The sequence below is a fragment of the Camelus dromedarius genome, chromosome 11 (assembly GCF_036321535.1).
Source record: "Camelus dromedarius isolate mCamDro1 chromosome 11, mCamDro1.pat, whole genome shotgun sequence".
NCBI lineage: Eukaryota > Metazoa > Chordata > Mammalia > Artiodactyla > Camelidae > Camelus > Camelus dromedarius.
In genome coordinates, this window is record NC_087446.1 from 49576565 (window position 1) to 49593457 (window position 16893).

The 16893-nt window shown below is 36.6% G+C and overlaps 1 protein-coding gene across 3 annotated transcripts in view; it reads left to right on the plus strand.

The window, feature by feature from the left end:
* Positions 1-16893, plus strand: part of TMEM117 (transmembrane protein 117) — a 441213-nt gene that overhangs the window by 93541 nt on the left and 330779 nt on the right. For all 3 annotated transcript variants that reach the window (XM_031462722.2, XM_031462720.2, XM_031462724.2), the window contains one exon: positions 15729-15861. In XM_031462722.2, the coding sequence (XP_031318582.1) occupies positions 15729-15861 (133 nt within the window). The remainder of the gene's footprint in view (positions 1-15728; positions 15862-16893) is intronic.

Consider the following 16893-nt stretch of genomic DNA (forward strand, 5'->3'; position numbering starts at 1 on the left):
TTTTTTTTTCCCTGATAGTGATGGAAAACAGAGAATGCTACTGGATCTGAAATTAACTTGCAGGCCAGTCTAGCCTTACTTGTGCTTTTGGTTTAATTATACTTAGTCTGTGTGTTTTTGTAAAGCAGAGGCATTACAGTAAGGTATTGAATTTGGTGAATTATGTCACTGTGACATCATAATATTATGTTTCACTTGGTCTGAAAATCACCTTTGCTTTGAGGTTTTCTTGGTCAAGCCATGCTAGTTTGTTAACCTTACCTTTGCCTAAATTCTTTGAATCTCTTTATTGTAACTTCAAACAACTTAGGTAATTTACCTAAGTATAAAAATTGGAATTCATGAAAATGCTGGTTAGCTTTTGGGTAGTTGTATTTTGTCTTTTTGTAGAGTATTTGGTGATTCTAATCACTGACATTTTTAATTCCTTTAGGAGACTCAAGAAAAAGCACCCTTCTTCTCCGCCCAAGTTCTAAATAAATTAAGATGTAAGACAGAAATAAATATTGTGATGACCAAAATCTTACCTCCATTCTGGAAGACTGTGTCCTGGAGAATGTGGCTTGTATCTGTAAGGGGATTTCTTACTACTCAACTGGTGAATTAAGTAGGTTTCCCAGTCCCAGACAATCCTGCACTGACACACCTCCCCTGGAGAAGCAGAGCAGAATTTGGGGCGCTCTCCAGGAGAAACTGGGTCTCTACAGAAAAGGTGCTAAGCCACACATGCTAATTTTCTTCTTCCAGAATGGTCAATCAGATAAATCACTTCCCTCCTGGAAGTGGAGAGAGGCTAGAAGTGACGTAGCTGGTGGAGAGTTCTCTACCTGGAAGGAAGCAATCTGGACTAGGGAATAGACATTCCGCCTAACAATAGTGATCATTTTGTAATAATCTGGTGGTTAGAAAAAGTTGGTATGAACAGTTATAATAGATTTATCTTGACGTATTTAATACAAGGAATAGCCAAGATTTCAGGTAATACTTTGCATTTAATAGCTATCTGAAAATGATTTTTTTCACATATTTAATGTGTAAATGAGGGTGGCATCCGGTCACACGTTGGCAATTTCACAAATGATTCCCAATGTGCTCCTGCAATAGGTGTCACTGTTTTATCTTATGTCTTAATGATAAACCACAGTAGCATCTAGCCTGTTACAGTATCAATATTTGTCACCACCAACACATTGTAAGCTATTACTTTCCCTGGGCACTGATAAATAACTATTTCTAAGACTGTACAAGAGACTAATTCAAATGAGAGTCTATTTGGAAAGATTTTCCTCCTGATCTCTGAAGCTGCTGGTTTGCACACTTGATTAAATAAAAACTTAAACAATTTTCTGTCATAATTTCAAGTTGGTGTACTATAAAAATAGTCCAATCCATTTTGTGTAGTCATGTAACTGCATTGAGGGCAGATAGCTTTGAATTGAAAGTATGAAGAAATATACCAGTATTCTAACCACAGAATTTTCGTGCCCTCACGTACAGAAAAATTAGTGTCAGGAACATTGAACAGTGATTAAGTCATAGAGAGAAATCGTTGTGATATCCAGGATGGGAAAGCAATTTGCACTATATAAATATTGAACATGAAGTTATAGCCATCAAAGCTTAGGATGATGGCTTCATAAGTAACTCTTTAATAAAATACTTGAAACACAGCCTTGAAGGCCATAACACTATAAAAGTGTCTGTTATATAAGAACCAAGTAAAATAGTGGCTTCTGTCAGAGTAAGATTTCAAGCAAAAATGGTACTGTGGATTCTAATGGATTGTATATGTTTGTCTCTTTCCTGTAAACACAGTTTGTTTGTTGGGTATCCAAAGTGTGGTGTAGTTCCTTATTTATTTTGCTTATTTATTCTTTTTATATCTGAGATAAATTTTAAATCTCAGTAGATTAAAATTTGGAAGCAATATTGCCTGCCTGCTCAAAGATGAAAAAATCCTAACATTTAAATTATAATGTATTATTACTCATTCAGTTTACATAGACACTGATCATCTAACGTAACTCTTATATTTATTATTTTATTGGTAATATATGCATCAAAACTCTGACTAAAAGGATATAAAATATGGAAAGAAATATGACACATTATGTGAATTATAGTAGAGAGCAAAAGAAATTCATAGTAGTGACATTTCCTACACAAAGGTTGCCCTTTGAAATTACTCAGTTCTTTCAAGGCCTTCAGGTTGTGAAGGTTATTTCCACAAGGGTTCCTTTGCTCTGTCATCATAATGTCAAGCACTTTATTAAGGTAAAGCAAGCATTTACACTATGAATATTGCAGTTTTATTTTCTACTTTGTGATCTCAAGTCTTTCCTCATAAAATCATATATCGTGTTAGATTTTGTTATCTTCATGCTTCAAATCGTCATATGGTTCCTATCAGCTTTCAGAATAATCTCAGGGCCTAGAGTTATTTATTGCTATGTAATGAATTATCCCAAAATTCAGAGGCTTAGAACAATAATAAGTGTTCGTGATCTCACACAGGTTCTCTGAGTGAGGAATTTGGGAGCAGCTTGCCTGGCTCTGCCTTGGGATGGCTCATGAGGTTGCTGTGAATATATCAGCTAGGGCTACAGGCATGCGAAGGCTTGACTGGGAAGTTCTCTTCCACGATGGCTCTCTCAAGTGGGCGGCACGTTGGTCCTGGCTGTTGGCTGGAGCCCTCAGTTCCTCACTACGTGGATTTTTTCACCGGGCAACTTGATTGTCCCCAAGACATGACATCTGATTTGCTCCAGAGTGAGCAGTTGAAGAGAGAGACCTAGGTGGAAACTGCAGTGTCTTTCAAAACTGGTCTTGGAAGCCACTCATTGTCACTTCAGCCATATATTATTGATCACACAAGCCAGTCATAGTTCAGTATGGGAAGATTCTACACAGAGGGTGACTAGCAAGACTTGAGACTCAGGAGGAGCTATCTTGGAGTTTGGTGGTCACAATTTACAAATGTTTGTTTTGGTTAAAAGTATTGGTGTAGAAGGTCATATTTATATGCATAACCCAATTTCGACTATTTGCAACTTCAACTTTCTGGCCTTCTTTAAAATCTCAAACACTTGTTTCTTGTAGCCCCTGGGGGCATGTCACAAGCGCTGATGACGTTCTATTCTGTTCTGGTACCTTCTGTTGATGCCTGCTGCCTGGGGGTGGGGTGGGGGTTGGCTGAGGCTGGTGCCCCACCATTGCTGTGGCTTTCTGTCTTAACCTACTCAGTTTGAGACCCACGCCTATGCTCAGGTTTCCCAGTGGTCCCCACATCGTAAGCTGTCAAGCCGCTAAAACAAAGACGAACTCCACGAATTCCTTCCTATTTTAAATTTCCACCCGGAAGTGGAAAAAATGTCCCTACTTGCACCTCTGAATTATATACTTTATTCCTGAGTACCCATGTCTCAGAGGGCTCAGACCTGGATCCATGGGCTGAGCTTCTCCGTAGTATGTACCATCTTGCTTTAGAAGCAATGTTGTCTTGCCTATTTCATTTGATACTCAGCTAGAATATCTCAAGAAAATAAATTATTGAAATATTTAGAAAACTTTCCTTCGATTCATTGGATGTGTCTGAATCCCAATTTTAGGTTCCAACCAGCCGTTTGTCACAATATGCACAACATGGCTCATATTAAACGTGTGAATCCTTGATACTTTCAGTAGCTCCATGAATAATATTTGTGGAAAAAATATTGAACTTAGATTGTTACCCTGTGTGCTCATTAAATGCATGTTTAGAAAAATCCAGTATCTTTACGATTTGGCTCCATGTGTCTTGGAATTATTCATTGCAAACATCTGTCAAGAAACTTTTGGTACTTTAATGGAGTAATTCAATTCAACATTGGCAGTGTGAAATTCTTACCTAACTCAGGAGAAGCACCCAGGGAGCTTTAGTTCTCAAACTCCAGCTGGCATATCCCTCCCACATATGGATAACTGATTGTTCCTACATTTAACGTAAAGTACCATGTAACTGTAGATTCAACACTGCTTCCCTCTTCCCGTCAGACTGCTTCTCCTAAACTCCTATCATATAGAAGTTCAGGAACGTAGGACTTAAGTTCTGAGTTTTTTCCGAAGCCATGTAATATAGTCTGAGAAGGAAATAACAACATCTGAATTTCAGATTTAAATTAATATTAGCCATCCTAGTCAATATTTACTCTTTCAAATAAATATAATGACTTACAAAATCTTAGAGGAGAAGAGTTTTTGAAAGATTGAAGTTTTTAAATTTTTACTTGAATAGTTGAAAGAACTCCTTTATCAAACTGTCTGGGCAGAATATTTTAGAATATTCAAATTTTATGTTTCTTTAATCAGTTTTTGGAAAGTTAAATATTTTTCAGGGAATTTGCCCATTGTTTAACCCTGTTGTGTTTGGAGCTATGTACCTGTTTCATTTCATTTCTTTCTTTTTTTTTTTTTTTTTACTGTCTTCTTTTTTCCTTCATCAATCTAGTAAGAGATTTATCTGTTTAATGAAACTTAAATTTTTTTGGCTTTGTTGATCCTTTGTACTTTATTTTTACCTTCAATTTAATTACTACTTGCTCTTATTTTTAATATCACCTTACAAGTTTATTTTATTCTTTTCCTTACTTCTTATGTTGGATATTTAGTTTATAGATGTTCAGGCTTTCTTTTGTAATATAAGCTATTGATAACTAAATTTTCCATTTTGTAATGCTTTTTTTTTTTTTGCATTCTACACATTTGATATGGAATATTTTGAAAGTTATTAAAATTCTAAAGATTTCTTCATTTCCATTAGAATTTTTCTTTTATGCATGAATTATTTTGAAATATGTTTTAAAATTTCTGACTGTGAGATAGAAAAATTAGTAACTTTTTGTTATTAATTGGTAATTGATTGTTTTGTGTTTGGAAATGTGCTCTGTGTGGTACCTGATCTTTGAATTTTGCTGAGATTTCTTTCATAACATAATACATGGTCAATTTTTAAAGTTTTCAGTACATGGTAGAAGAGAATGTGTATTCTCTAATTGCTGTATGCAGGGTTCAATATAAGTCAATTAAATCAGGTTTTAATTTTCTTATTCAAATATTCTATTTCTTTGTTAATTTATTTTTATCTTGCCATCAATAAATAACAAAGGGATGTTAAAATCTCACAGCACGGTAGTGACTTTCTTAATTCCTCCCTCTAGTTCTGTCAGGTTTTGTTTTATATATTTTGAATCTGTCTTATTTGATACCCACAACTTTAAGGTCATTTTATTTACCAGGAGAATCTAATATGTGTCATTATGTAATTATCCTGTTTATTCCTTATATTAGTTTTTCACTTAAAATCTATTTTATCTAGAATTCATACCCATTCTAGCTTTCTTTTGGCTAGTTTTGTCTGATATATAATTTTACACCCTACTACTTCCAACCTTTCTGAATTTTACGCATGTCTCTTGCAAACACATCTTTGATTTTATTTTTCTGTCAGTTTTCTATCTTCTAGCTAATAATTATTGTACTGTGTAAGACCAATGTATTACATTTGTATTGTGATTTAAATTCTCCCACCTTTTTTTGGTGTTTTCTATTACACAGCTTTTCCTTATTTTTCTTCTTTCTTTCCTTTTTTTTGGGAAGTGGGCATGCAGGCAGTTGAATTTTGTTCATTTGTTTATTTATTTCACTTTTCTGTCCCTCCTCTGTCCCTCTGTTTGGTTTATAAGTTATGCTTTCAATACCTAATCTTTTAGTGGCTACCCTTGAAATTTTACTATTTCAGGTAAAATTTAAAACCCTAACAACTTGACAACTAATCAGTGTCTTAGTCACCTCCTCAATGATCAAAATTCTTAGAACATTTGAACTAAGATCACACTTTTCTAACTTACTGGGACTGTTGCTGAGCACTCTGGTTCTTTTTTTAACCCCATAAAATCGACACTAATATTTGTATTATTTTTTTACAACGTTTGTTTAGATTTGATACATGTTGATCAGTTTCTTTTCTCTTTCTTGTCTCAGATATTTTCTCTGAGGCCATTTCTGGAGTCAGGTTCATTCTCCTTGAAGTGCAACCTGGAGAAGTCTTTTGAATGAAGGTGTATAGAAGATTGACTCTCTCAATGTTTATTTTTCCTTCAGTTTTTAAATCCCTGTGACAGTTGTCTTCTAATTGGAATTTCTAGTCCATTTGTACTTCTGTAATTACCAACATAGCATGTATAAATATCATTTTGCTACATACTAGCTTTTGATTTGCCTTTTCTTTTCCAAGTTCTTTTTTCCCTCCTCTTTGCTTTCTTCGGATAAATCAAATGTTTTTGTATATTATTTTTTCCCACTCTATTTCTACTGAGACTGCCTCAACTTATAGGCCACAGTTTTCCATATGGTCCCTGAAAATCAGCAAATCTCCCAAAAGGAAAAATCTGCAATTAATGAGAGCTCATCTAAATGCATTTTTCTTTTCTGGCCCTTCAAGTCCTGGCTGCCTTGTTTGCTCTTTGGTGCCTTCAAACAGCCGCCTTTGCTATGATGGTGACTTTTGCTAGGTCTACGATGCTAGGTTGACAGTTGTTTCCTCTTAGCACTTTGAAGCACTGTTTTGAAGCACCCATTGTTACTGGTAGGAAGTCTTCTATCAGTATGGCTGTTGTCACTTTCGAGTAATCTGCCTTTATTGTCTGATTTTAAGATCTTCTCTTTTCACATAAGTGAGCCCTCCAGTTACTCCAGTTTGCCTCTTGGAGAGAATTTCCTGGCTTCAATGCAGGAAGCAGGAGACAAGGAAGAACTTGAGGGTCTCCTTGAGTTGAAGAGGCAGAGTTGGGTATGAGGGGAGGCCAAGACAGCTAGGTTTCACAGGCAGAGGACAGAGGACAGAGGAGCACAGAGGAGTAACTCCAGAGATTTTCAGATCTCTCTTGAGTCTTCCGTTGAGTGATGATCAGCACATGCTTGTGAGGAAACCACTCAAGGTGGGGAAGGGCCCACTGAGAACAAGCAGGGGTAAAATCCTTGGGGCTTACACAGGGCCAGGAATAGTTTGGGTCCCCACCAGTTGGAGAGGCAAAATCTTGCAATTTATGGTGCATCAAGTAGAGTACTCAGAAGGATGGTAGTGGGACAAAATTAGCCCTGGATTGAAGGCTTCTTTGTTGCCACCTAACAAAGCCTGTAAGCAAGACTCAAAAGGATCAAACTATTTACAAGTAACTTAAATGCATCTGAGAACAAAAGTCAAAAGTACTTATAGGAATGCAAAAACATCCAGCATCCAAGAAGGTAGAAATTCATAATGTCTGGAATCTAATAAAAAGTTATCAGGCATGCAAAGATGTGGGAACATATGACCTATGATGAGAAAAAAAATCAATAGAACAAAGCCAGAAGTGACTCTATTGATATAGTTAGTAGACAGATGTATCAAAATTATTACTATGATTCATATATTTAAGAAGGTAGAGTGATGCTAACATGTGTTAAGCTGAGACATAGCAGATTCTAAATACTTTATATTTGCTAATTCCAATACCCAAAATCTTTGTATGGTCTAAATACTTTATTTGCTGTTTCTGTCAGCTCTCACTCACGGTACCGTTTCTTTTCGTGTTTGGTGAATTTTAATTTTGAACTCTTGCTTTTAGTTTTTTATGCTTTTAAAATACTTTTAAGAATTTTTTTATACTTTAAAAATTTTTTATACTTCTTGTTTCCTGCTCCCTTTGCAATATGTGAAAATGTGCATTTGTCATGTTTTCACAGTTATGTTTATATTTACATTTATATCACATTATATTTATTGTACATAATGCTGGCCAGGCACATAGTAGGTGCTAATTAAACAAATGCATAAATGAAATTTTTAGTGTGAAAATATTACCAACGAAATGAAGCGTTTTCTGTATGAGCTACTATCATAAAGATCAAAATCTGTTTTTGCCTTTGAGTATGCCTTGTAACTTTTTCTTGGTGGTCAGACACAATGTACCAGGTAGAAGGAACTGCTGTAAACAGGCCTTTAGTAATACGGTGGGGGGGGAGTGTGGGGGGAGGGGAAGCATCCTGCAGTCCTGTGAGCAGGGCTCAGGTGTTTAGTGAGCCTGCGCCTCTGGACCGTGGACGTCACAAGTGCTTCTGAGTTGCCCCACTGCCCCCTTAGGTGGGAGAGGGTGACTAGAGAGGGCTGGATTTCTTTTCCTCTGGGTCAGTTAGGTCTGGACCAAACCTCGACCACTTAGCGTCTCCTGAGGGCAGTCCTGCTAAGAATAGAGTGTTCTGGCGCACTTTAAAATCAGCACCCCCTCCACCCCAGCAGGGTGGTGCAGAGCTCAGTGGTAGGGCATGTTCTTAGCATTAACCAAAAAAAAAAAAAAAAAAAAAAGAAAAAAGAAAAGAAAAAAAAAAACCCTCCCTTCTAACCCACCCCCATCTCGGGCTGGGGTTCTCTGGGGTTTTTAGTTTTCAGTCTTGCATGCACTGAGCCTTCAGCAATTTGTTAATTACAGTTTAAGTTTGCCTTTCAAAGAAGGTTTTTTTTTTTGCGGGGTTTGGGGGCTAGTTTCTGTTGCTGTCAGCTGGGCCTCCCTGTATTTCCCTGCCTGTCTCTCTAATCTTGGGGTCAAGGTCTTAGAAAAGTTACTGATTTTTTTTTCAGTTTGTTCAGCCTTTTGCTTGTTGAGTGGTGACTTCTAAGCTCCTTATATGTGGAACTGGGAACCTGTGAATGAATTTGTAATATCTTTATCCAGAAAATGGGATTGATAGAGAAAAAAAAGCTTGCAAGTACAAGGAACTAGTCAAAGAGTTAGAGGACTTGTGGAAAGCTGAGAATGAAAACCAAGTTCAGGACAGATGGAGTCAAAGAGGGTCTTGACTACATGGATGCAGACACTAGGAATACTGGAGATGTGGGTGACATGGCAGATTTTTGGCCCCTGGCCTGGTTTTGCCCTCCCAGTATTTATGGTTGTGGGGGGGGCCAGTCCCCCCTGTTCCTCACTCCACCTGCCCAGCTTGTGGAGCTCCTGCCCAAGCCTTGAAACCACGGATCAGCCTTCAGGGGATTAGTCCTTAACCTTCCTGTTTTAGTTAGAGCAATAGAATGCTCGACATTAAATGAAAACCTACTTTAAAAGTGTAAGTGTTGTTGTTTTTCAAAGCTGGTATCAATATAGTGATGGTGATGTAAAAATAATAATAATAATAGTGATATTAATTTATAAGTACAGGGAGCTATACTTTCTATTCCACTGCCCATTTCAAAATACAAAATTATGAGAACAACCTGTATCATTTCCAAAAATATTTTATTTTTTACCTTTGTTGACAGGTTTTGACCTTAAAGATGCTACTTAATATGATTCCACTTAGTACATATCTAGAAAAAGAGAACAAATGGACTTCATCAAAATTATAAAATATAGTAATATTATCTGGTTGTAGAAATTGTGTCCTGCTAAATTTTATCTTGGGCTACAAGCTAAGATGTAATGTTAACTTAATATCCATTTTATTCAATGGCTTCTTTCTCCAGGAATTAATATGGAAATGCCTTTTATTTCCTTTTGGAATTGTTTTTTCCTCTTGAGCAATAATGAACCATTTAAGTCAGTTAATCCTAAGAATGATCTAATGGAAAGAGCTAATTATAATAGTAAAATATAATAGTTGGACTTTCTTAATGAAATGGAAGGTTTATTACTGTTCTTCCTGTGGAGGATAATTTATATCAACATGTGTTTACTTAGTGGATGTATATTTTACTCAAAAGTTGTTGTAATACATACTTTTTTGAAATTGACATTAAACTCTAGATCTGAAAATATTATAATTTTTGCTGGATTTCTAACCATAGTCTTCTTTTCTTTTCTTTCTAGAATTGTTCGAAATGCATATTATGTAATACATATTTTTAGTATATGCGATTATAGTTCAGTTCTCCATTTTTGATTCTCTGTTGTACTCAGTGAATCACAAACATTTTCTATGTAAGCACCTGCTTCTAATAAGGGATGATAGCCATCTGTTCAATGTTTTTAAATTCTCTTTGTATACTGAAGTAACAAGATTTGATCTGAATATTAATGGGACCATGCCCTTGGGGTACAAAAGTTTTAGGATTTTATACTTATCATATAAAGCTGTGTTTGTCTAACTAGAGAACATTTTTCTCCCTAATGATATTCTGGTGTGTTTTCTTGGATAATTTTCTTTGTTGGTGTCTCATCCATGGACGAATTGTCTTATTTTAGTTATATTTATTCTATTGCCATTTTTCAATTAGTAAATTTTAAACAAGAAAAATTGTGTTCTTATAAATTTACACAAATCAGTCATGAATTCTTCATATACTTATTTTAGTCTGATTGAAAGTGAAATTCAATTAATTTTCAAGTGCTCTGATCCAATTTCATTCTATAACTTTACTCTCTTATTCTAGATATAAGAAATAAGATGTATTAATTATCAAGGATTCTGATATTTAAAATGTTAAAATATTGACCTGGCCTTTAAAGAACCACCAGCAGTTCAGGAGGGTTCCCTTTTCTCCACACCCTTGCCAACACTTGTTATTTGTTGTCTTTTTGATAATAGCCATTCGGACTGGTGTGAGGTGATAGCTGATTGTGGTCCTGATTTGTGTTTCCCTGATGATTAGTGATGTTGAGGCCAAGGGTGGGGGCGAAGAGTCTCCATTTGCCGGGGTCCAGCTCCCAGGTCAGACCGGCTGTCTGTCTTCTCGATGACCTCCACCAGTAGGTGACTGGGATCCTTCCCAGGTCATTACGTTCCCAGTGAAGGTGAGTGGCTGCTCTGCTGGCCTTATTCCCTTGGGCCTGGCTCGGTCTCCTTACCTGACTTCCAAGACCATGACCCTTGATTCTTTGGCCTTCACTGGCATCTGTGGAATCAAACCCAAATGAGGTTCTGCCATGTTGGAAGCCAAAGTCTTTGTTTTCTCTGGAATCTAGAAGCCCTCGCTCTAGTCCGTCTTGCTTTAACAACTTCCCAGGAGCACCCCCATCTCTCACCTGGAAGCACAAACACTTCCACTTCTTCTCCTTTGAGACTGTTCAGTTGATTTCTGTGTTCAAGGCCTCCTGGTGAAAACCACTCCTTGTGAAGAAAAGGGACCCAGAACTTAGCATAAAAGTCTGACTGTGAGGGAGAAGGAAATGTTCCTTGACATTCTTTTGCTGATGAGAACACAGGAACAAAAAAAGTCAAGAAACCAAATAATTTCTTCTAATTCTCTTACACCTGTCTACCTCCATCTTCCATAATATATATGAGCTCATTGTATATTGGTTTAATATGCCTTTTAGGTCATTATCCTTATTATAAGTTTATGACATCCTAGTGGTTCTAAACCTACTGTATTTCCAGATAAGAGTCTGAGGTTCTAGGCCAGTTGGCTTGATTTTAACCAACATTCATAAAGATTAGTTCCTGTGCCCTCCAGTCCTCCCTTCCAACACATACATAGGCTTGTGTACCATGTTAATGCTTCTGATTGTTTTAAAATTAGTTTTCCAGTTACCTTGGCCATATCAAAGGTGATGGTTCATACAGTCCAAGACAGATTTTATTAGTAACATAAATATATATTCAGATTCACAAATATATCTAAGATTAAGGTAAGTTATTTATCACCTTATCAGAAGGGTACCCCTCTTAGTGATGTTCTTTGCTTCTGTTGATCTATGAAGACTGTTTTCACTCAGTTATCTCCTGAAACTCCTCTAAAGAAACATGTTAAAAAATTCTGAAGTCTGTGACCCATAGGAAAGGTGGCATATTACTTAGTGTCCAAACCAGGACGCTTCAGAATGGAAGGGGACACTATTAATAATTATGCCTGGACAACAGTTGTAAGCCACTACTGTCCCAGGCAAACCAAATGTATGGTCACACTGCAGGGCGGAGATAGTGCCTTCTCATGTGACATCGTCAGGTAACTGAGGTTCTTGGTTTGATTAGATGGCACAGGAAGTCAACTGACAGCAGCCCCTGTACATGCGTTTCTAGTATGAGGGTGGACACTCAATGAGTTAACTTTGAAGTAGCTCACGGAAAACATTTTTAATGTGAATTTAATGTGACTTGACTCAACATTTGGGTCACACCAGTTTTGGCCTTAATAAATCGCAGCACCACTTTTATTGTGTGTTTCAAGTGAATTTCAAACCGTGTTAACTTGCCATTTTGTTCTAATGACGCTAATGACTGAAATTAGTGCCAGACAATGAGTTTGGCAATGACAGTGTAAATGGTGCTGTCACATTTCTCGTTTTACTAACTCTGTATTATTTCAGCCATGTACAGTTAATCCACTGTATTTTATTTGCAAAGCACTCTTACGTCACCAGCATTATTATCTGACTTTTAAAGTACATCCATTTAGTGAATTTTTTGACATATGCGTATGTTAAGAAGGAAATTCACATTTTAATTTTTAAGGAATTCTAATTGCTGGTCTTAGCAGGTCTTCAATATCAACTGCCTATTTAAATAAACAGCTCTTGGTTTGAAGCTGAAGGACTTGCAGCAAAGGGAACATTGAACACAGAGAGCCCATGAGTCTAAAATAAGGTCGCATTTTCGTTAAATACCCAAATGATGGTTGACTTCAAACACTTTCCTGCCCTGCTCACAGTTGTATCTCCAGCACCTAGAAACACAGCTGGCATGTAATAAGCACACAGTAAATATTTGTTCAATGAATGAGTAATATTTTTGTAGTTTGCTCTAAGAAATTTGCGGCATGAATTTTTTCTCAAGCACTCTGTGCTTAATATCTATTTATAGTATTCCTGTCAGTGTGTTGTGTGGAGACTTGCAAATCCCTGGCTGTCCATGATTATGATTCAGTTGATCAACAAGTTCTATAAGGCTGTAATTTGCAGTGTTAGCATCGTTTGCTCCAGTAGAACATTTCCCACATTCTTCTTTCAGTTACGTTTTACATTCCCCGTGACTTTCAGATTTGTCCTTTGCTTCCCTGGGGCAAGCCAAGAAACCAGATGATGTAACCAAATCTCCCTTTTTTGATCCATTTAGATCTTTAGCTAAGGTAATGTTTCTGTTAGTCTGGTTTCCAAATGAAATCTAAGGTCCTGTTTTAATAAAAGGAAGGGACAAGGGAAACTTTAGTAGTTAAATCTTAAGAGATGATTTCTTCCTGTGCTCAGTGATCTACCTGACAGCTACTTCTGTCCCTAGAGAGAGAATTTCCAGATGGAAATATACATATTTTTTCCATAACTTTGACATAGCATCAAAAAAGGGAATGTTTTCTCTAGTGAGGAATTCTGTTGTAAGATTTCAGGCCTACCTGATTTTAGTTGTGGTTCCTAAATGTGCATCTTTCCACTTATCATTCATGATTTAGATACACTTTCTCTTGAGAGAAGCCAGGGTGACCTACATTCATTTTTTCCCTTAATTTCACATTTTTGAAAATCCTCTTCACTGTTCATGGTTCTAATGCTCTTAGATTTCTTCTCTATCATAGATCCAAATATTTATCTGGACTAATTATATTAGTAATTTTTACTTTAGCATTCATCTTATTTTTCTCCTTGAACTATTTGCATTTTAACATTCTTTTTTTCTTATTTTTTAACTGAAGGATAGTTGCCGATCAATATTATTTAAGTTACAGGTGTACAATATAGTGATTCACAATGTTTAAAAGTTATGCTCCATTTACGATTATAAAATGTTGACTATATTCCCTGTGTTGTACAATATATCCTTGTAGCTTATTTCATACCTAATAGTTTGTAACTTTCAATCCCCCACCCCTATGGTTGCCCTCCCTGTTCCCTTTCCCCATTGGTAACTACTAGTTTGTTCTCTATATCTGTGAGTCTTTCTGTTTTGTTTTGTTATATACACTAGTTTGTTTTACTTTTGAGATTCCACATTTAAGTGATATCATACAGTATTTGTCTTTCTCTGTGTGACTTATTCACTAGGCATAGTATCCCCCAAGTCCCTTCATGTAGCTGCAAATGGCACAATTTATTCTTCTTCATGGCTGGGTAGTATTCCTTGTGTATATATATACTACATCTTCTTTATCCATTCCTCTGTTGATGGACACAAGTTGCTTCCATATCTTGGCAATTGTAAATAATGCTGCTATGAACATTGGGGTGCATGAATCGTTTCAAATTACTGTTTTTGTTTTTTCAGATATATGCCCAAGAGTGGAACTGCTGGATCATATGGTAGTTCTATTTTTCTTTTTTTGAGGAACCTCCATACTGTTTTCCATAGAGGCTGCACCAATTCACATCCCCAGCAACGGTGCACGAGGGTTTCCTTTTCTCCACATCCTTGCCAGCATTTGTTATTTGTGTTCTTTTGTATGATAGCCATTCTGACAGGTGTGAAGTGGTATCTCATTGTGGTTTGGATTTGCATTTCCCTGATGATTAGCAATGTTGAGCATCTTTCCATGTGCCTGTTGGCCATCTGCAGGTCCTCTTTAAAAAAAAAAAATCTGTTCTTCTACCCATTTTTAAAATCTGTTTTTTTTTTTTGATGTTGAGTTATGTGAACTGTTTATGTATTTTGGATATTAACCCCGTATCAGTCACATCATTTGCAAATATTTTCCCCTATTCAGTAGGTTGTCTTTTCATTTTTGTTGACAGTTTTCTTTGCTGTGCCAAAGCTTTTAAGTCTGATGTAGTTTCATTTGTTTATTTCCACTTTTCCTTCCTTTGCTTTAGGAGACAGATCAAAAAAATTATTGCTATAGTACATGTCAAAGTGTGTTCTGTTTATGTTTTCCTCTAGGAGTTTTATGGTTTCTGGTCTTACATTTTGGTCTTTAATCCATTTTGAATTTATTTTTGTTTACGGTGTTACAGAATGCTCTAACTTCATTCTTTCACGTGTAGCTGTCCAGTTTTCCTAGCACCACCTATTTTAGAGACTGTCTTTTTCTCCACTGTCTATTCTTGCTTCCTTGGTCCATATTGACCATTCTTTCTAATTTTAGCAGTTACCTTTGTAACTGGAATTTGAGGCATCAGAGTAGAAATTATGTTTTGCTAGGAGCCACACCAATTCCGTAACACAAGTGCACGCCACTAGGCCCCACACCCGCCCCACACACACCTGTGCACATGTCTGTGTGTGAGTGTGGATTTAGCTAAGAGTAAAAAGTCTAAGCCATCTGTCTCTTATGACAGAGACTTTATTTTTACTGCTCATTTTTTTGTACCTTCAACAATTGGATCTTCTTCTAAGTGAGGTCTGCCTTGGTTTTATCATCTGATCAGTATTGACAAAGATCTATGGAAACAGAAGGGAATTATATGGAATTTATGCAATGTCTTTACCATTTGCCTTCCTTAAGTGGTTTCAGTCTGGATGAACCAAAAACATATTTTTAAAAAATAAAAAAATAGCAAGTAATAGAGTTGGAATTAGTCTCATTTGCATGCCAGCATCATGAGTGATCTCCAGATACTAGATTTTCACGTTAGTATCATTTGTTCTGGGATGATGGTACGGGGATTGTCTTGGACTTTGTCATTTATTTACCCAAAAGAGCAAAAAGGACATTAGGTAGTGATTTCACCCACCAGACAAGTCCTAGGGCAGAGGCTTCAGAATATGTGTGAGATGATAGAGATTCACTCAAATAAAGCAAAAATGTGTGAATTTTGAATTACAATGTACACTGATTTCCAATAATATTTATATTGCAGGTCAGTTGCTCCGGTTGAAAATGTTTCGGGAGGATCATGGGTCATGGATGACAATGTTCTTCAGCACAATTCTCTTCCTCTTCATATTTTCTCACATATACAACACGATTCTTCTAATGGATGGGAGCATGGGGTAGGTTATCTTTCCCCTTTCTACTGTGGTGAGTGTTATATTTGAAACTCGTAAGAATTCAAAAATTTTTGAGTTTGTAATAGCCTAAATCTTCATTACAGGTATTCTACCCCGATAAGGATAATCTGTGCATTTTTCTTTACTTAAGACATTTAGAGTCTTTGCTCCAAGAAGTTTATAGCATTTTACAATATTTGTATTGTGTTTCTTATTCTTCAGGCCTTTTCTGTGCGGCGGTTTGAGAGCAGGCGTTTATTTCTTTATAGTGACAGAGAGTTTGAGAATCAGGGAATCTTATCGACTTGTTTATATTCACACAGTCAGTAGAGCTGTGCTGAGATGAAGGGCTCCAGGTTTGCAATCCCGTTGCTCTACAGTGCATGGCTCGATAAAAAGTACTTGATACTAAGGGTTTTTTTTTTTTTTTTTTAAATCTCTTGGCAGTTCCAACAGAGAGACCTTTGTTATAAATGGGCCATTTTAAAAGTGGGCCACCCTGTGTTAAGTCCAGGGTTGTAATCTATACTTACCAAATCGCTGGTCAGATCACCATGGCATGAAGATGTGCTAAGAAGTAGACGGTAGATTTAAAAAAAAAAAAATGTCTCCAGTTCTTGGTTTGCTCTTTGTTAAGTTTTAAGGGCAGCATATAAGGAGGTTGGCTGAACTTACACCGCTGAGAATTAGGTTAGTGACAATAATAAGCCACTTTAGATATTTGCTGTGCACTGAAGTAGTTCCTAAGGAAGGCTTTGATCTGTCCTCCCCAGCAGATTGGAAAGCTAGCTAATATCCTGTTCTTCTAAATTTCACCTGGGCAAGACTGTCAGCCGGAGCTATAATGCAGTTGTTTTAATGTTATGTATAGATTTTAGCCACCACTGTTCAGTGCTGAGAGGGATAGCTCAATTAAAATTTTATTGTTTTTTTCCCCACCATTAAAGGAGATGACTAGTAAAGGAAAAGCAGATATTTCACAAGGTTTATACTGTAGTTCATACCAACAAGTGGTGAATTCAAGAATGTGATTGT